Here is a 21,650-nt window from a genome sequence, read left to right on the forward strand (position 1 = left end):
CAGGGGAGAGGTGTGCTCCTGAAAATCATCACGAGAAAAAAATGTTTCCTCTTTGCAGAGGTTTAGGTAACGTCCTTCAAAACCTCAAAGTAAGGACAATTCTTTAAACAATGGAAGTGGTGCACTCCTGATCTGTCTTGATGAGACAACCCTTTAAGGCCCCTTTCACACATCAGTTTTTTGCCGTCAGTCACAATCTGTTGGCTCGAAGATTGTGAAAAACTGATGCGACGGATTTGTTTTTTCGACGGATCCGACTAGCGGATCTGGTTAATTGGATTCTAGATAAAGCGGAGCATGCTCAGTTTAAAAAAAAAACGGAATCCGTCGCCGGATTCCATAATTTGACGGATCCGGCACCCATAGGCTTCCATTCGAGCAAACGACAGATGGTGACGGATCTGTCACTGTCCGATTTTTCGACATACACAAAAAAACGTTACTTTGTCCGTTGTCTCCGGCCACCGGACAAACAATTTTCAACGGATCCGGCGAACGACGGATGAAACGTGTGGCAATCTGTCGCTAATACAAGTCTATGGGAAAAAACGGATCCGACGGCATCAGTTGTCGGATTTGTTTTTTTCAAAATTCTACGTATTGTGACTGATAGCAAAAAACTGATGTGTGAAAGGGGCCTAACGGTCAGTGAATGCTCAAAAAAATAAAGGGAACACTTAAACAGACTATAACTCCAAGTAAATCAAACTTCTATTAAATCAAACTGTCCACTTACGAAGCAACACTGATTAACAATCAATTTCACATGCTGTTGTGCAAGTGGAACAGACAACAGATGGAAATTATTGGCAATTATCAAGACACCCTCAATAAAGGAGTGGTTCTGCAGGTGGGGATCACAGACCACATCTCAGTACCAATGCTTTCTGGCTGATGTTTTGGTCACTTTTGAATGTTGGTTGTGCTTTCACACTCGTGGTAGCATGAGACGGACTCTACAACCCACACAAGTGGCTCAGGTAGTGCAGCTCATCCAGGATGGCACATCAATGCAAGCTGTGGCAAGAAGGTTTGCTGTGTCTGTCAGCGTAATGTCTGGAGGCTGGAGGCGCTACCAGTAGACAGGCCAGTACACCAGGAGACGTGGAGGGGGCCATAGGAGGGCAACAACACAGCAACAGGACTGCTACCTCCGCCTTTGTGCAAGGAGGAACAGGAGGAGGACTGCCAAAGCCCTGCAAAATGACCTCCAGCAGGCCACAAATGTGCATGTGTCTGCACAAATGATTATAATCTAACTCCATGAGGATGGTCTGAGTGCCCGATGTCCACAGATGGGGTTGTGCTCACAGCCCAACACCGTGCAGGATGCTTGGCATTTGCTACAGAACACCAGGATTGGCAAATTCACCACTAGCGCCCTGTGCGCTTTACAGATGAAAGCAGGTTCAGACTGAGCACAGGTGACAGAGACAGACGTGACAGAGTCTGGAGATGCCGTGGAGAGCGATCTGCTGCCTGCAACAACCTTCAGCATGATCGGTTTGGAAGTGGGTCAGTAATGGTGTGAGGTGGCATTTCTTTGGAGGGCTGCACAGCCCTCCATATGCTCGCAAGAGGTAGCCTGACTGCCATTAGGTACCGAGTTGAGATCCTCAGACCCCTTGTGAGACCATATGCTGGTGCAGTTGGGCCTGGGTTCCCCCTAATGCAGGACAATGCCAGACTTCCTGTGGCTGGAGTGTGTCAGCAGTTCCTGCAAGATGAAGGCATTGAAGCTGTTGACTGGCCCGCTCGTTCCCCAGACCTGAATCGGATTGAGCACATCTGGGACATGTTTTGTTCCATCCACCAACGTCACGTTGCACTACAGACTGTCCAGGAGTTGGCGGATGCTTTAGTCCAGGTCTGGGAGGAGATCCCTCAGGAGACCATCCGCCACCTCATCAGGAGCATGCCCAGGCGTTGTACAGTAGGGAGGTCACACATTCACATGGAGGCTACACACAATACTGAGCATTTTTTCCTTGTCATGAGGCATTTCCACTGAAGTTGGATCAGCCTGTAATTTGATTTTCCACTTTGATTTTGAGTATCATTCCAAATCCAGACCTCCATGGAATATTGCTATGTTTTATTGTCCTGATCACATTCCACTATGTAGTGAATACAAATTTGCAACTGGAACATTTCATGCAGAGATATCTAGTGGTATTTTAGTGTTCCCTTTATTTTTTTGAGCAGTGTGTATATATATATATATATATATATATATATATATATATATATATATATATATATATATATACAGTGGGACAAAAAAGTATTTAGTCAGTCAGCAATAGTGCAAGTTCCACCACTTAAAAAGATGAGAGGCATCTGTAATTTACATCATAGGTAGCCCTCAACTATGGGAGACAAACTGAGAAAAAAAAATCCAGAAAATAACATTGTCTGTTTTTTTAACAATTTATTTGCATATTATGGTGGAAAATAAGTATTTGGTCAGAAACAAAATTTCATCTCAATACTTTGTAATATATCCTTTGTTGGCAATGACAGAGGTCAAACGTTTTCTGTAAGTCTTCACAAGGTTGCCACACACTGTTGTTGGTATGTTGGCCCATTCCTCCATGCAGATCTCCTCTAGAGCAGTGATGTTTTTGGCTTTTCGCTTGGCAACACGGACTTTCAACTCCCTCCAAAGTTTTTCTATAGGGTTGAGATCTGGAGACTGGCTAGGCCACTCCAGGACCTTGAAATGCTTCTCACAAAGCCACTCCTTCGTTGCCCTGGCGATGTGCTTTGGATCATTGTCATGTTGAAAGACCCAGCCACGTTTCATCTTCAATGCCCTTGCTGATGGAAGAGGTTTGCACTCAAAATCTCACGATACATGGCCCCATTCATTCTTAAATGTACCCGGATCAGTCGTCCTGGCCCCTTTGCAGAGAAACAGCCCCAAAGCATGATGTTTCCACCACCATGCTTTACAGTAGGTATGGTTTTTGATGGATGCAACTCAGTATTCTTTTTCCTCCAAACACGACAAGTTGTGTTTCTACCAAACAGTTCCAGTTTGGTTTCATCAGACCATAGGACATTCTCCCAAAACTCCTCTGGATCATCCAAATGCTCTCTAGCAAACTTCAGACGGGCCCGGACATGTACTGGCTTAAGCAGTGGGACACGTCTGGCACTGCAGGATCTGAGTCCATGGTGGCGTAGTGTGTTACTTATGGTAGGCCTTGTTACATTGGTCCCAGCTCTCTGCAGTTCATTCACTAGGTCCCCCCGCGTGGTTCTGGGATTTTTGCTCACCGTTCTTGTGATCATTCTGACCCCACGGGGTGGGATTTTGCGTGGAGCCCCAGATCGAGGGAGATTATCAGTGGTCTTGTATGTCTTACATTTTCTAATTATTGCTCCCACTGTTGATTTCTTCACTCCAAGCTGGTTGGCTATTGCAGATTCAGTCTTCCCAGCCTGGTGCAGGGCTACAATTTTGTTTCTGGTGTCCTTTGACAGCTCTTTGGTCTTCACCATAGTGGAGTTTGGAGTCAGACTGTTTGAGGGTGTGCACAGGTGTCTTTTTATACTGATAACAAGTTTAAACAGGTGCCATTACTACAGGTAATGAGTGGAGGAAAGAGGAGACTCTTAAAGAAGAAGTTACAGGTCTGTGAGAGCCAGAAATCTTGATTGTTTGTTTCTGACCAAATACTTATTTTCCACCATAATATGCAAATAAATTGTTAAAAAAACAGACAATGTGATTTTCTGGATTTTTTTTTTCTCAGTTTGTCTCCCATAGTTGAGGTCTACCTATGATGTAAATTACAGACGCCTCTCATCTTTTAAGTGGTGGAACTTGCACTATTGCTGACTGACTAAATACTTTTTTGCCCCACTGTATATACATACATATATATACATACTAGCTGAAGAGCCCGGCGTTGCCTGGGCATAGTAAATATCTGTGGTTAGTTATAGCACGTCACTTCTCTTATTTTCCCATCACGCCTCTCATTTTCCCAATCACATCTTTAAATTTCCCCCTCACATCTCTCATTTTCTCCCTCACACCTCTCATTTTCTCCCTCACTCCTCTCATTCCCCCCTAACACTTGTCATTTCGACCTCACATCTGTCATTTTCCGATCACTACACTATTTTCCCTCACTCCTCTCATTTTGCACTCACACCTTTTCATTTTCACCTCACACCTCTCATTTTCACCTCAGTATATACATGTTTGTCATGTCCCTTGTATATAGTATACACCTGTATGTCATCTCCTGTATATAGTATATACCTGTATGTCATCTCCCCTGTATATAGTATATACCTGCTGTGTCATCTCCCCTGTATATAGTATATACCTGTATGTCATCTCCTCCTATATATAGTATATACGTGTATGTCATCTCCTCCTATATATAGTATATACCTGTGTCATCTCCTTCTATATATAGTATATACCTGTATGTCATCTCCTCCTGTATATAGTATATACCTGTGTGTCATCTCCCCTGTATATAGTATATATCTGTGTGTCATCTCCTCCTGTATATAGTATATACCTGTATGTCATCTTCTATATATAGCATATACCTGTATGTCATCTCCTCCTGTATATAGTATATACCTGTAGGTAATCTGCTCCTGTATATAGTATATACCTGTGTGTCATCTCCTCCTGTATATAGTATATACCTGTATGTCATCTCCTCCTGTATATAGTATGTACCTGTATGTTATCTCCTCCTCTATATAGTATATACCTGTGTCATCTCTCCTGTATATAGTATATATCTGTGTGTCATCTCCCCTGTATATAGTATATACCTGTGTGATCTCCTGTATTAGACCTCGTTAACACGTTATTTGCTCAGTATTTTTACCTCAGTATTTGTAAGATAATTTGGCAGCCTGATAAATCCTCAGCCAACAGGAAGCCCTCCCCCTGGCAGTATATATTAGCTCACACATACACATAATAGACAGATCATGTGACTGACAGCTGCTGTATTTCCTATATGGTACATTTGTTGGTCTTACCAGACTTGTGTGTGTTTTAGGGCGAGTTTCGTTTGTCAAGTTGTGTTTGTTGAGTTGCATGTGGCGACATGCATGTAGCGACTTTTGTGAGATGAGTTTTGTGTGGCAACATGCGTGTAGCAACTTTTTGTGTGTCGAGTTGCATGTGACAGGTTAGTGTAGCAAGTTGTGTGCAGCAAGTTTTGCGCATGGCGAGTTTTGCGCGTGGTGAGTTTTATGTCTGGTGCCTTTTGAGTATGTGCAAGTTTCGTGTGAGGCAACTTTTGCATGTGTTGCAAATTTTGTGCATGTGGCAATTTTTCCGCGTGTGCAAGTTTTGCGTGTGGCGAGTTTTCCATGAGGTGAGTTTTGCACTTGTGGCGAGTTTTGCGTGAGCCTAGTTTTTGCATGTGGCGAGTTTTGCGCGTGGCGAGTTTTGAGCGGCGACTTGTGTTTCGACTTTTATGTGGCGAGGTTGGTGTATGTGTGGTGAAAGGTGTGCTGAGGGTGGTATATGTGTTCAAGCACGTGGTAGTGTGTGGCGCATTTTGTGTGTGTGTTCATATCCCCGTGTGTGGTGAGTATCCCATGTCGGGGCCCCACCTTAGCAACTGTACGGTATATACTCTTTTGCGCCATCGCTCTCATTCTTTAAGTCCCCCTTGTTCACATCTGGCAGCTGTCAATTTGCCTCCAACACTTTTCCTTTCACTTTTCCCCATTATGTTGATAGGGGAAAAATAGTTTGGTGAATTGGAAAACGCGGGGTTAAAATTTCACCTCACAACATAGCCTATGACGCTCTCAGGGTCCAGACGTGTGACTGTGCAAAATTTTGTTTCTGTAGCTGCGACGCCTCCAAAACTTTTCCTTTCACTTTTTTCCCCATTATGTAGATAAGGGCAAAATTGTTTGGTGAATTGAAACGCGCGGGGTTAAAATTTTGCCTCACAACATAGCCTATGACGCTCTCGGGGTCCAGACGTGTGACTGTGCAAAATTTTGTGGCTGTAGCTGTGACGGTGCAGATGCCAATCCCGGACATACACACACACATACACACACACACACACACACACACACACACACACACACATTCAGCTTTATATAGTAGATATATATATATATATATATATATATATATATATATATATATATATATATATATATATATATATATATACATATAATTTGTGAAAAAGCAACAGTTTTTTTCTTTTCTGTATTTTATAATGCTTATATAAATTTCCTAAATTGCGCTGTAAGGCTATATGAATAGTAACCACGCTCGTATGCTCTCGACAAGACACTGGACTCTGGCCGTGAGTGGCCACTGAATCCGTATTACCTGTTTTCAGTGGTCCAGCATTCTATGTATTGTCAATATTAGATTTCTGCTGTCACTTCATTTTCATGCCTGTCCTTTATATATTTGCAGACTTTGTGATTTGAGTGACTTAGAATATCTTGATGAAGAATTCCATCAGAGTCTACAGTGGATGAAGGACAATGACATCCATGATATTCTAGACCTTACTTTCACTGTCAATGAAGAAGTATTTGGGCAGGTAAAAAAATCTTCAAAGCCACTCAGTAGAATAGAGTGTAAAAAAAAAATAGATCGATATACACACACGAACGACTGTGTATGGAAATGCACAGTATTTATAGATGCTGGTCTTCGATAAAATGGCTACTATTAACGAACCCCATAACGGAAACCTCATGGTCTCCATTAAAGTCAGTGGGTTTCGGCTGGCATAATTTGTGCCTGTCTTGTGACAGATCTGCATAATTTTCGTGTTTGGTTTTTCTGCATGAAAAATATCTGACAATTTTTTTCCCCCCCCAAGATTACAGAGCGCGAGCTCAAACCCGGGGGTGCTAACATAGTTGTGACTGAAAAGAATAAAAAAGAATACATTGAAAAAATGGTCAAATGGAGAATAGAAAGAGGAGTGGTACAGCAGACAGAAAGCCTTGTGCGTGGCTTTTATGAGGTAAATGAATAAATTGTAATATTTTAGCCAAAGTACTTCCAATAATATAGACAAAAGTAGAGTACAGATCCCTCAACCAACATTCATCATATAAATGTCTAATCATTGTGGACCCCACTAATCACTAAAATAGGAGTCCCAAGACCCTGTTCATCTTCACAGCATATCCATGGCTAACGTATTCTGTATGGAGCAATGATAGAGCATGGCCCCACTTCCATTCAGGACTTACAAAACAGTCAAGTACCAGAATGTCCACCAGCCTTCATAGACATTGAATGGAGTAGCAGGGTATTCTCATGTTTGTAAGTTAGCCCTTATCCTGAGGATAGGGTATAATGTCCCAATCTCTGGGGGTCCAACTGCTGGATACCACAAAGAGTCCTATGTATATGGAGCGATATTTGAGTATACACACATATGGTACATTCATTCTCAATGGTACCGCCAGAAGTAGCAGAGCGCTGTGCTCAACTTCTCATCACAACTTCCATAAAAATGAATGGAGCGGCAGTACATATGATCAACCTCCGCTACATCCACATAGTTCACAGGTTCTTGGTATCGATGTGGGTCCCAGCAGTCAGATCCCAGTAATCGGGAAGTTACCCTCTATTCCATGGGTAAGGGATATCTTCCAAACTTGAGAACAACCCTTTAATTGTCACTTTTTTTATTAACCTGCTCTTATCTGTACATTTTTTTGGAATGGAGTACACAGGATTTAAGATCTAGTGATTGTGGGGGTCGCCCAGCATTCAGATATTTATCACCTATACTGTATAAGTGATAAGTGTCATTTGTGGTAAATTCTGTTATTCATATTGCTTATTATTAACCTGTTAATGACCTACGTCGTACATGTTCATCATAGGTTGATAAGGAATGTATGCAGCAGAGTTCATACGCAGCAGATGCCGTCTGTGTTACAAGATCAGCGTGGTTCATGTCATGAATTTGAGGAACGGCCGTCACAACACCTTGTCCTGCCCCATGTCTGCCCATTTTGTTGGAGCTGGCAGTAACTATCATGGACACACGAAAAGTAGCTACATATTGTGACTGCCAGGTTTCTCATGGAATGGCTTTGGGGAATCTGTGCCAGTTTCTTTAGTCCATTGCACAATATTGTTGGAAATATTCTATAGCGAAATGCTGGGATATGAGTGAATGTTTCCCTTGTAATCCATATTGTAAAGTATCTATCCAGAGGTTGTACAGATATACGCTGTCCGTGGTAAGATGTTCTATAAGGTCTCTGTTTTCCTGCCATTGCCTCCTGCAGGTGGTAGACGCTCGCCTGGTGTCCGTTTTTGATGCAAGGGAACTTGAGCTGGTTATAGCGGGAACAGCAGAGATTGATTTGGGTGATTGGAGAAATAATACAGAGTACAGAGGAGGTAAAGAAATGTTCTGTGATCGAAGTCCAGTTATATTACCGCTACATGTTCACGTTCAGTGTGGAGCTTTGGCTTACAGCCATGCTGAACATTGTAGTAGGACATTTTTACTGTTTGATTCCATGATGTAAATCTGTGAGCAAAATGTTTCCATTAACATGAAGATTACATTTGTTGGCCATCATATACAGTGGGTACGGAAAGTATTCAGACCCCTTTAAATTTTTCACTCTTTGTTTCATTGCAGCCATTTGGTAAATTAAAAAAAGTTCTTTTTTTCACATTAATGTAGACTCTGCACCCCATCTTGACTGAAAAAAACAGAAATGTAGAAATTTTTGCAAATGTATTAAAAAAGAAAAACTGAAATATTACATGGTCATAAGTATTCAGACCCTTTGCTCAGTATTGAGTAGAAGCACCCTTTTGAGCTAGTACAGCCATGAGTCTTGGGAATGATGCAACAAGTTTTTCACACCTGGATTTGGGGATCCTCTGCCATTCTTCCTTGCAGATCCTCTCCAGTTCCATCAGGTTGGATGGTGAACGTTGGTGGACAGCCATTTTCAGGTTTCTCCAGAGATGCTCAATTGGGTTTAGGGCAGGGCTCTGGCTGGGCCAGTCAAGAATGGTCACAGAGTTGTTCTGAATCCACTCCTTTGTTATTTTAGCTGTGTGCTTAGAGTCATTATCTTGTTGGAAGGTGAACTTTCGGCCAAGTCTGAGGTCCAGAGCACTATGAAGAGGTTTTCATCCAGGATATCTTTGTACTTGGTCGCATTCATGTTTCCTTCATTGACAACCAGTCTTCCTGTGCCTGCAGCTGAAAAACACCCCGATAGCATGATGCTGCCACCACCATGTTTCACGGTTGGGATTGTATTGGGCAGGTGATGAGCAGTGCCTGGTTTTCTCCACACATACCCCTTAGAATTATCACCAAAAAGGTCTATCTTCGTTTCATCAGACCAGAGAATCTTATTTCTCGTAGTCTGGGAGTCCTTCATTTGTTTTTTTTAGCAAACTCTATTCGGGCTTTCATATGTCTTGCTCTGAGGAGAGGCTTCTCTCGGGCCACTCTGCCATAAAGGCCTGACTGGTGGAGGGCTGCAGTGATAGTTGACTTTATGTAATTAAACACAGCTGGACTCCAATGAAGAAGTAGAACCATCTAAAGGAGGATCACAAGGAAATGGACAGCAGGTGACTTAAATATGAGGGTCTGAGCAAAGGGTCTGAATACTTGTGACCATGTGATATTTCAGTTTTTCTTTTTTATTAAATTTGAAAAAATTTCTACATTTCTGTTTTTTATCAGTCAAAATGGGGTGCAGAGTGCACATTAATGAGAAAAAAATGAACTTTTTTGAATTTAGAAAATGGCTGCAATGAAACAAAGTGTGAAAAATTTAAAGGGGTCTGAATACTCTCCGTACCCACTGTATTATTCCTAAGCCCCCATACATATGCACACGCGTCAGACATCTCTAGCGGCAGATTATTTCCTGCAGAAACCAAAAGATTGAATAACAAATTACAGTGTGCCCCATGCTACTTTTCTCCGGTATCGTGTTTGAGAGAAGAGTGAGAATCCACCATACACATTACAATGAGGGGCTTTTAGGCTCCGTTCACATTTTGTCAATGCTATGTAAAAATATTATGTTGATATATGGCTGCCCTGATGCCAATGACTTCCACTAAAAAAATATATATCTGGATCCCGTCTCTTGATAAAAACAGAAATTTGTGAACTCCTTTATTTTCTAATCTGTCCATTTTTGTTGCGGTTGTTTAAAAAATATTAACATGAACATTTTTGACAGGTTGAATGTAAATGATTCCAGTACTGGCAGTGTAAATGTCACTCTCATTACCTCGCCTAACCTCCAGTTGGGGTAGTATGTTAGCATTAAAGAGTTTGTTTTTCTTTAAAATATACAGTAACCCCTCATTCCCATGTAAAATAAATCCTTTCCTGTAATTGCAGTTGATAATGTTGACGTGGTAACTATTTATTGCCCCTAGGTTACCATGACAATCATATTGTTATAAGGTGGTTCTGGGCGGCAGTAGAGCGGTTTAATAATGAACAGCGCCTACGTTTGCTACAAGTAAGTGTCACATTTCTAAACTTTATTACTAACTGAAAAGTTGAGTAGATGTAGCAGACAGAGCTCGTTATGAGAAACCGCACATATAGGGAACCTGTCTGCAGGGTTTAGTCATCCAAACTGCCACCAGTCTGTCATTCAGGATTGTTAACAAATTCACAATGATGATCTTCTACCTGATTTGGCAATAATAACTTGGATTGATGAGTTAATTCTGAAGTACAGAGATGGAGCCACCGTTCTGTACAATCAGGCTGTCCAGTCCCACAGGCCAGTTATGTCCTCACAAGCTTTGTGCCGGTCAAATCAGGAGGGGGACTGACCGGCTTGACTGTTCAGAAGAGCAGCTCCACCCCCGTGACTCCCTCTGTGGTCAGAATACAGTGATCAAATGATCAGTTATATTTCCCTTACTCTGCAAAATTTAGTCTCTAAATACAAGTTCCTAAAATATTAAGCTAATTTAAAAAAATACTATATAGTAGCTTTCAGTTTTCAATACAAGCTAAATAATCGGGAAGGAGATGTCACTCATGCGCTGCTGAAGGTGAATCCACAATGCTTTCCAACGGATAAAAAATGCAACATTTATTGTACAGGTTTACAGGGTCATCATGTGTCAAGGTCACGTAGGACCTCTTTATCAGGACAGAGAGCAGGTTTCTGTCCTGATGAAGAGGTCCTACGCAACTTCAAAACGCGTTGACCCGGTAAACCTGTACAATAAATGTTATATTTTTTTTATCCGTTGGAAACCATTGTGGATAAATCTTCTGCAGCGCATGAGTGACATCTCCTTCCCGATCATTTTGCACTGTTTGTTCCTTCTAGTGACTGATGTCCTTGCGTCAGCTCATATCTATTTCATGCCAGTTATATGTTGCTAAGTAGCAACCATACAAGGCGAGTGGATTCCTTTCCTTGCCACCTCTATTTTACCAGTTAAGACCCTATTGCACTTTCTTTTGTTCCCAGTTTCGTTTTCGTATATTCAGTACATGCTGTTGCTGCCGTGTGTCTAATTCTGGTGTTGTCTGGCTGTAGACCTATGAAACGGAGCTGGACTCCTCATCTCTATACAATGCTGCTCCTGGGTACCGCAGAGTAGCTCCTATTTAATGCACCACTCACGCGGGTTTTTATTGCACTGCTGTGGTGGTGCTTCTAATCTAAGGTCCCTGACTTTTGTTTTATACTTACCACCCACCAATGTCTTCACATTTTATCTCTATCGCTCCAGACGGTTTTCAGCAGTTTTTGACCTGTTCCAGCAAACACTGGAGCGAGCCGGAGGTGACTTTTCAGTGTAAGTCTATGAGAGCCTGGTTCTGGCCTTGTTCTGGCTCTCACACTTACATTGAGCTCCATTGACTGTTACCTCTGACTCCCGTTCAGTCAGACGTTACGGTCACAAGATGGCGGTGTGAGACTGGAGCAGCGCTGATAAAACTAGGGTCAGGGACCGTAAGTAGCACCACTCCAGCGCTGCAATTAAAACAAAGAGCACTTTTGTGGTGCTTTAAAAGAAAAAGACGAGGTTACCTGGGCAGTGAAAGCATATTTACCGTAGGTCCAAGTGCTGTGAATACGTACCGGCTTAGCAGTAACGCCAGTCCTGTTACTGACCCGATGAGCCGCTGTGATATCAGTCTGTAATATTGGCACCCAGTAACAGCTATATTTGGTGATAATGACAGAGTCTGATGTCAGGCTGTTGTCTCTAACTTGCTATTACACATACTAAATACTGTATATGTGATGATGATATTCCTTTTATCTTTTTCTAGCAGATGTTTTATTATAGATCTTTAATTCTTTCCATTTTTGCCAGTTTGTTACTGGGACCTCCAGTATCCCATATGAAGGCTTTGCATCTCTCAGAGGCAGCAATGGGCCACGACGATTCTGTGTGGAAAAATGGGGAAAAATAACAGCTCTTCCCAGGTAACTAATGTAGATTGTTTGCTTTATCGCTTCCTGGGCATTTAGTAAAATGTCAGTCACAGACAAGACATTAGAAGTAAATGTAATATTAATATAAAACAGTATGTATGTATATATACACTTCTCAACATTGGAACTGCAACACCAAGAAGGAGAAGTGACGGAATTATGGAAATCACAAGATCTATACACATGTTAACATCATGTAAATAAAAAAATATCAAAATATCTCAATCTATGAGTGTTATGCACAGAAATACAGCTGGTGTGAGTGCGGGGATTTCTCATGTGGCGCTCGTATTCGATACTGAATAAATGTGAGATGTTTTGAAGAGTATTTTCATGATTTGCATATCACTAATATGTCTATCCACCCTATGATTTCCATAACTCCAAGCAATTATCATTGATAAATAGCCAGGATACCACAATCCCAATGAAGGTAGAGATGTCAGACATGTCTCATCACTCCAAGCCACTAACACTTTTGGAGAAGAGGTGCACCAGTGAAAAATATAAACTCTACAATTAAAATTCTATTTTTCAATGTTTATATGTACCACAAGGTTCTGTTATGATAAATTACATTCCCTGTACAAACATATGAGGAGCTAGAATAATTCCTTATGTTGTCCAAGGCTTGTATATTGATGAGCAATCCTTATCAATATCACATTTATGGGAATCGGACATTTCCCATCTCCTCCGCTCAGCTATTTGCAGCTCCCAGTGTTGCTGGATGTATATATAGTATACACAGCCCAAGCAGCACGGCTTTGTATAATATGTAGTGACCATTCTCAGTAAATCAGTTCCTATTTACATCGATAGGAGCTGAGTTGCTGTAGGTGATCAGAAATTGGGGCAGCTGCATCTAAGGGATTGTAAAGCTGTGACGGCTGTTGAGTCCCCTCCATACATGTACACACGATAGTCACTGTGCATGCCCAGCGGATGTCAGAAAGTGGTTATAGCTGTGTGCGCCTTGCAATCTATTAGTTTCTCCACCAGTGAATATTACCATAAAAATTAAGTACTGTATTTTTGCAGATTCTCTGTTACTGTTATCATATACTTTTCCAGCCCCATGTTTGATGCAACTGCTCCTGGACTTGTTTATAGTCATTCCATAATGCAGTGTGTGGTCCGATCTTGCGGTCTCTTCCCATTGATGCTCGTAAATCCTCTCCCGAATACTATACTACGCTACAGAGCCACATACTGTACATTTAAAGAGTAGCTAAACTTTTTTAAAAATTTAATTATCTTCCAGGCATTGCAAAGGTTTGATTCTTTTCTATAGTGCGGTGCAGTTTCAGTGCCCAGTTCAGGCTCCTTTAGAAACTCCTTTCAACTGCTGCTCAGCAAGAAAACAATATACAGTCTGCGTGCAGGACTTTCCCTCTCTGTGTTCTTTCTCATACTCTGTTTATCTGAATGCATTGTATGGAATTGTCCAGCACCTGGTAAAAGAAGCATAAACTGGGAATTGAAATATCACTGCAGCACAGGATATGGGAGAGAATGAAGCAAAATAAAGTAATGAAGTATATTAAAAAAACTAAAAACTTTCCAATGTCTGGAGGATAATTATATCAAAAAGTTTTGTTACTCTTTATAACAATTGTGCAACAATTTAGTGTATTTATGTACACAGTAAAGATAAGTAAAAAATGTTTTTATGCACTGGGCACATGTAGTATATAGCTTATATACTGTAATGATCAAAGGTTTTCCTTGTTCTTTTAGGGATGTATAAGATGTATAAGGCGTATAAGATGACCCCCAACTTTTCCAGTTAAAATATATAATCTTCTCAAAAGTCGGGGGTTGTCTTGTACGTCGGGTATCGTCTTGTAGAGCGAGTGTGGAGTCTCGCTTCCGAGGACTGCAGTGAAGCAGCGTTGGCGCAAATGTGTGATATCTGAAAGGCAGAGAAGGAGGTAATAGGTTACAAGGGAGAGCCAGGCGGGTGAAAGAGGTGTGCTTTTCTGGGCACAGCGCCGCTCTCTCACCTTTTTCCATACGCGGGGCGTCCCGGACGCCTGCAGCTTGCTTCACTTACACCTTCCCGGTGAGGCGCCCTCTCACCTCGTCATCGGGATCGCTCCCCCCACCATACACAGCGACCACAGATTTCTCCGCACCCGCCCTATAAGACGACACCTGGTGTATAAGACAACTCTCGACTCTGGAGAAGATTTTCAGGGGTTAAAAATATATATTGTATAGAGTCATTACAAACAGTGATCTATTTCAAGTGTTTATTTATGTTAATGTTGATGATTATGGCTTACAGCCAATGAAAAACCAAAAGTCATTACCTCGTTAAATTAAAATAATTAACAAAAACAGCTGCAAAGGCTTCTTAAAGGTCACCTGAATCTGGCGGGCTCTGTTAACGGTCCGATGGGCGGTTAGCCGAAAAGGATTAGTGCGCATGCGCCGGCGCACTATGTCCCAGAACACAGCGAAATACTTCCGGGACATAGTGCACCGGCGCATGCACACTAATGCTTTTTGGCTTTGCCTGCAGTTGGGCAAAGCATACTGCGCATGCGTAAGGCGAGATTGCATTGCGCACGCGTGTACTACGGAGGAAACCGAATCACATTCAAGACAATATTGCGGCCAGCGGGAAAGGAAGGGGTGCATGAAAGAACAGAAAACACCGCCCATCGGACCGTTAACAGTGCCTGCCAAATTCAGGTGACAGGTTCCCTTTAAGTGTTTAAAGAGGTTCCACAATCATGGGGAAGACTGCTGACTTGTCAGATGTCTAGAAGGCAGTCATTGACACGTTCCACAAGGAGGGTAAGTCACAAAAGGTCATATCTAAAGAAGCTGGCTGTTCACAGAATGCTGCATCCAAGCATATTAATGGAAAGTTGAGTGGAATGAAAAAGTGTGATTAAAAAAGGTGCACAAGCAACCGGGATAACTGCAGTCGTGAAAGGATTGTTAAGAAAAGGTAATTCAAAAGTTTGGGGGAGATTCACAAGGAGTGAACTGCTGCTGGAGTCATTGCTTCAAGAGCCACCACACACAGACGCATCTAGGACATGAGCTGCAAGTGTCGCATTCCTTGTGTCAAGCCACTCATGACCAATAGACAATGCTAGAAGCGTCTTAGGCCCCTTTCACACATCAGTTTTTTTTCCTTCAATTACAATCCATTGGCTCGACGGATCCATCGCAGATTGTGAAAAACTGATGCAACGAATCCGTTTTTGGACGGATCCGACAAGCGGATCTGGCTAATTGGATCGGAGCATGCTCAATTAAAAAAAATTTGACGGACGGATCCGGCACCATAGGCTTCCATTCTAGCAAATAACGGACCGTGACGGATCCATCTCTGTCCGTTTTTTCAATGTACACAAAAAAAACGTTACTTTGTCCGTTGTCTCCGGCCGCCGGACAAACAATTTTCGACGGATCCGGTGAACGACTGATGAAACGTGAAGCCATCCATCGCAATCCCTTGCTAATACATGTCTATGAGAAAAATACGGATCCGGCGGCATCAGTCGCCAGATCCGTTTTTTTCCAAAATTCGACTGATTGCAACTTATGGCAAAAATATGATGTGTGAAAGTGGCCTTACCTGGGCCAAGGAGGAAAAGAACTGGACTGTTGCTCAGTTGTCCAAGGTGTTGTTTTCATATGAGAGTAAATTTTGCATTTCATTTGCAAATCAAGGTTCCAGAGTCTAGAGGAAGACTGGAGAGGCCACAATCCAAGCTGCTTGAGGTCTTTTGTGAAGTTTCCACAATCAGTGATGGTGTGAGGAGCCATGTCATCTGCTGGTGTAGGTCCACTGTGTTTTATCAAGATCTAAATCAGCGCAGCCGTCTACCAGGAAATTTTAGAGCATTTCATGCTTCCCTCTGCGGACAAGCTTTTTGGAGATGGAAAATTCATTCTCCAGCAGGACTTGGCACCTGTCCACACTGCCAAAAGTGCCAATACCTGGTTTAAAAACAACAGTATCGCTGTGTTTGATTGGTCAGCAAACTCGTTTGACCTTAACCCCATAGAGAATCTATGAGGTATTGTCAAGAGGAAGATGAGACACCAGATCCAACAATGCAGACGAGCTGAAGGATGCTATCAAAGCAACCTGAGCTTCCATAACACCTCAGCAGTGCCACAGGCTCATTACTTCCATGCCACGCCGCATTGATACAGTAATTGATGCAAAAGGAGCCCCAACCAAGTGTTGAGTGCATTTTCTGAATATTCATTTTAGTAGGCCAACATTTCGGATTTTAAAATATTTTTTTCAAGCTGGTATTATAAAGTATTCTAATTTACTGAGATTATGACGCTTGAGTTTTCATTGGCTGTAAGCCATAATCATCAACATTAACAGAAATAAACAATTGAAATAGATTACTCTATAATGACTCTATACAGTGGGGCAAAAAACTATTTAGTCAGTCAGCAATAGTGCAAGTTCCACCACTTAAAAAGATGAGAGGCGTCTGTAATTTACATCATAGGTAGACCTCAACTATGGGAGACAAACTGAGAAAAAAAAATCCAGAAAATCACATTCTCTGTTTTTTTATCATTTTTTTTTTTGCATATTATGGTGGAAAATAAGTATTTGGTCAGAAAGCTGGGACCAATGTAACAAGGCCTACCATAAGTAACACACTACGCCACCATGGACTCAGATCCTGCAGTGCCAGACGTGTCCCCCTGCTTAAGCCAGTACATATCCGGGCCCGTCTGAAGTTTGCTAGAGAGCATTTGGATGATCCAGAGGAGTTTTGGGAGAATGTCCTATGGTCTGATGAAACCAAACTGGAACTGTTTGGTAGAAACACAACTTGTCGTGTTTGGAGGAAAAAGAATACTGAGTTGCATCCGTCAAACACCATACCTACTGTAAAGCATGGTGGTGGAAACATCATGCTTTGGGGCTGTTTCTCTGCAAAGGGGCCAGGACGACCGGGTACATGAAAGAATGAATGGGGCCATGTATCGTGAGATTTTGAGTGCAAACCTCCTTCCATCAGCAAGGGCATTGAAGATGAAACGTGGCTGGGTCTTTCAACATGACAATGATCCAAAGCACACCGCCAGGGCAACGAAGGAGTGGCTTCGTAAGAAGCATTTCAAGGTCCTGGAGTGGCCTAGCCAGTCTCCAGATCTCAACCCTATAGAAAACCTTTGGAGGGAGTTGAAAGTCCGTGTTGCCAAGCGAAAAGCCAAAAACATCACTGCTCTAGAGGAGATCTGCATGGAGGAATGGGCCAACATACCAACAACAGTGTGTGGCAACCTTGTGAAGACTTACAGAAAACGTTTGACCTCTGTCATTGCCAACAAAGGATATATTACAAAGTATTGAGATGAAATTTTGTTTCTGACCAAATACTTATTTTCCACCATAATATGCAAATAAAATGTTAAAAAAACAGACAATGTGATTTTCTGGATTTTTTTTTCTCAGTTTGTCTCCCATAGTTGAGGTCTACCTATGATGTAAATTACAGACGCCTCTCATCTTTTTAAGTGGTGGAACTTGCACTATTGCTGACTGACTAAATACTTTTTTGCCCCACTGTATGAGTTTCACTTTTTGTATTGAAGAACTGAAATAAATTAACTTTTTGATGATATTCTAATTTTGTGAGAAGCACCTGTATGTGAAGCAAAACAGAACATTTGTTAAACCTTAGACTCCTCAAAGTACCCCACTTTTACTGTGACGACAGCTTGACACATCCTTTGGCATTCTCTCTAGCAGCTTCATCAGATAGTCACTAGGAATGATTTTCAGTGAACAGGTATGCATAATCAAGAACTCTTTTGTGTAAACACCGGCCTTCAGAAAGTGTTTGCAGCAATTAGGTGTCTTTTCTAGAGGTAGTGTTGGTACATTGTCCCATGCAATCAATGCTGAGCCATACTCCAGAACTCTTCTAAGCCAGGATGTGGCAAGAATTACTCAACTAAGCAAAGAGAAATAACAGTCCATCATTCGCTTTTAGACATGAAGATGGTATAATCTGGAAAACCGTTAGAATCTTGAAGGTAGCATCAAATACAGTCATGAAAACCATCAACCACTATAATGAATCTGGCTCTCAGGAGGACCACCCCAGGAAAGGAAGGTCAGGAATTACTTTTACTGCAGAGGATAAGTTTATCAGTTAACAGACTCAGAAACCTCAAATTGACAGCACTTTAGCGAACAACCATCATAACTGATTCATAGATGTAGAGTAGCAGACACCACCCAACATCAGTTGTCTAGACAAGACTGCAAGAAGCAGGCTTCTATGGCCAATTTTCCACAAAATGCAACTACACAGGACCACATACAAGAAGAAGAAGAGACTTGTTTTGGCTAAGCAACACAAGGACTTGACGCTAGATAAGTTGAAATCTGTACTGTGGTCTGAGGAGTCAAAATTTAAGATTTTTCGTTTACTTCTAGGCACACTTACTAATCGCTACCGCAGGGTTCTCCAACAACATTACATCCCATCTGGTTTGCTCTTAGTGCAACCATCATTTGTGTTACCACAAGCCAATCACCCAAAACACAGATCCAGTCTATGTAAGGGGAGGGGAATGGAGTGCTGCATCAGATGATATGGTCTTCACAATTGCCCACTCTCTACCTGATTGAGATGGTGTGGGTTGGACTGCAGAGTTAAAACAACCAACAAGTGCTCAGCACCTGTGAAAACTTCAAGATTGTTGGAAAGCCATTCTAGGTGTCCTGATGAAGCTGCTTGAGAAAATGCCAATGGGGTAGAAAAGAGGGTACTTGGATTAATCTAAGGTTTAATACATATTGTTTATTTTATGCAAATTTCTTTCCTCCATGTTTCCATATCTGTGTTCCTTTCTGGTTTTGCGGTTTTCAGCCTGAATCTACAATGTGCACATTTCCAATAAGAACAAGGAAAACCTTTGCATGACAGGTGTGTCCATCATTTTGATCTGGACTGTATATTCACCTGTAGATCACATATATTTGCATATTTTTTTTCTACAGCTTTATATTTTACACTTTTACAGAAATATTTCAATCACTTTTCCATTTTCCTCGTCACTTACATACATTGCTTTACTTTGGCTGATCCTTAGTCACAGCCTTGATACCGGCATTCTTTATTCTGCCTGAGGCTACTGAAATCATTCCAAATGTGGTTGACAAATACAACCAAAACAACTCGTACATCATATCACGGCAATAAAGGTTATATATATGTTTGATTTTTTGTTTTTGCAGAGCTCATACCTGTTTTAATCGCCTTGATCTTCCTCCGTATCCTTCTTTTTCTATGCTGTACGAGAAACTCTTAACAGCTGTTGAAGAAACCAGTACGTTTGGCCTTGAGTAGTCCCATAGACGTTGCCCTAAACATTGAAATCACTGTCATTTTATAACAAGGAACTTATTAAGAAGTTGATTTTAAATGCGCGAACTTATACGGACATTGCCAGAGATTTATCAAGAATGTGTCAAGAATATACTAGAAGAAGCCGTCAATGGCCAAGGCTATGTTACAGCAATGAAAATGGCACCAGGATAAGTCATCAGTGTAAAGTAGTGATCTCATTCTAGTCCTGCACACTGGAATCCATGGACATGAGACAGAACGGACACTTACATAATGCATTCCAGTTTCTACAGGAAATGTTTAGGTGCTTGCATGGTACGCATCCTATTTTCTTATCTAAGCCGAACTCGGTTTGTAAGGGACGGACTTACTACTTATATGTGTCAAAACCTATGCATGTTTATATCTACAAACTTTTAGTGAAATTATCAAATTTATCAGATTTTACACTTGCAAAAAAAAAGGCCTGCACATTCTGTAGATCAATGTATAGTTCTCCGAAACGTTCACATAGATGTTATTGCTTTCTACGCCTCTGTCTGTTAATACTGTTTTTAACTTACACACTCACATGCCAGCACTATAAATAATGAAATGTATTGTAAATTTTTTTATTTATTCTTTGCATCTATACGCGATGCCGTCCTTTATGTCTTTTAATATATTGATTGGTATGAGCATTATTTGTAATTGTTATTAAATTATTATAAGTCTCGAGATTACATCAGGAAGCAGGAATCTGTGACGTGGTATTATCGTAGCCTTAATCCAGATCATCAGGTAGAGAATAGAAAAGAATCGGGGAAGTTTTGATTTTCTGTAATTTTGTAGCATGAAGGTCACAAATGTTGGCACCTGGTATGTCTGCGCTGAAATGTGCCGACGAGGCACCATTCGCACTAAATTTGGTGCATTTTGCTCCATTGACGGTTGCCCAAATCAACCAGTCAAAGCCTAGCTATGGGAACATGTAATCTGCACTGTTGTGGCTCGCAGCAAGCAATAATGTCATTTTTTTCTTTCTTAGCTTGTTCTGGTAAAGGAGGCCACCACTTAAGATTAGGTCTAGGTTTAGATTTCGACCATGATCGTGTTACAAGCTACAGAAACACAAAGCTATCATGACGTTGAATTGCTGATTTAGCCCCACTGTTCATAAAGGAAAGTCTTAGGGCTCGTTCACATGACTGTATAACACGGCAGAGTGCTATCTGATGTTTTATAGGACAGCACTCGGACCAATGTTACACTATGGGGGAGTGCTGATGACCGGTTGTTTACACAGCATTCTGCGTTTCACTTTGAAATCAGATGCCACCAACCTGTTCAAGTCTGTGGGTGTGTAGAAATCATTGGCCTGCACTTGGATGACATCTGAGTGCAGTCCGAGTTCAGCGGACTTACAAAATGGAGATGTAGAAATTTTGCTCTTCATGGTATGCTACGGTACTCTCATCCGAGATGATCACATCACGCTACGCTGACACTCAGATTAAACTCTGATCTTAGTTTCATCAGAGTGTCATTACCATTATCTTCCCGATCTACGGTTGTGTGAGTGTTCCCTTAGTCTGAAACCATTCGCTAAGACTCTGAGGACAGGCAGGGGATTGAGTGGATGTACAGACTGACTTTTATTTTAATTATCAAAAACCTGCCTGCTGCCTAGTAAAACACTGATAGTAAGGCTATGTGCACACGTTCAGGATTTCTTGCAGAAATTTCCTGAGCAAAACCGGGCATTTTCTGCAAGAAATCCGCATGCGTTTTTTTTCTTTTTTTTTTTTTGGCGCGTTTTTGACGTTTTTCTGGAGCTTCCCA

General features: G+C 41.6%; 1 protein-coding gene across 2 annotated transcripts in view; it reads left to right on the top strand.

Moving 5' to 3' along the window:
* HECW2 (HECT, C2 and WW domain containing E3 ubiquitin protein ligase 2) overlaps positions 1–20,555 on the top strand; it is a 378,118-nt gene extending 357,563 nt beyond the window's left edge. For both annotated transcript variants that reach the window (XM_069733887.1, XM_069733888.1), the window contains exons 25-30: positions 6,440–6,569; positions 6,855–7,001; positions 8,287–8,401; positions 10,430–10,515; positions 12,347–12,459; positions 19,718–20,555. In XM_069733887.1, coding sequence (XP_069589988.1) covers positions 6,440–6,569; positions 6,855–7,001; positions 8,287–8,401; positions 10,430–10,515; positions 12,347–12,459; positions 19,718–19,829 — 703 coding nt within the window. In that variant the 3' untranslated portion in view covers positions 19,830–20,555. The remainder of the gene's footprint in view (positions 1–6,439; positions 6,570–6,854; positions 7,002–8,286; positions 8,402–10,429; positions 10,516–12,346; positions 12,460–19,717) is intronic.
* The last annotated feature ends 1,095 nt before the right edge of the window (positions 20,556–21,650 follow it).

The sequence above is a fragment of the Ranitomeya imitator genome, chromosome 7 (genome assembly GCF_032444005.1).
Source record: "Ranitomeya imitator isolate aRanImi1 chromosome 7, aRanImi1.pri, whole genome shotgun sequence".
NCBI classification, from domain to species: domain Eukaryota; kingdom Metazoa; phylum Chordata; class Amphibia; order Anura; family Dendrobatidae; genus Ranitomeya; species Ranitomeya imitator.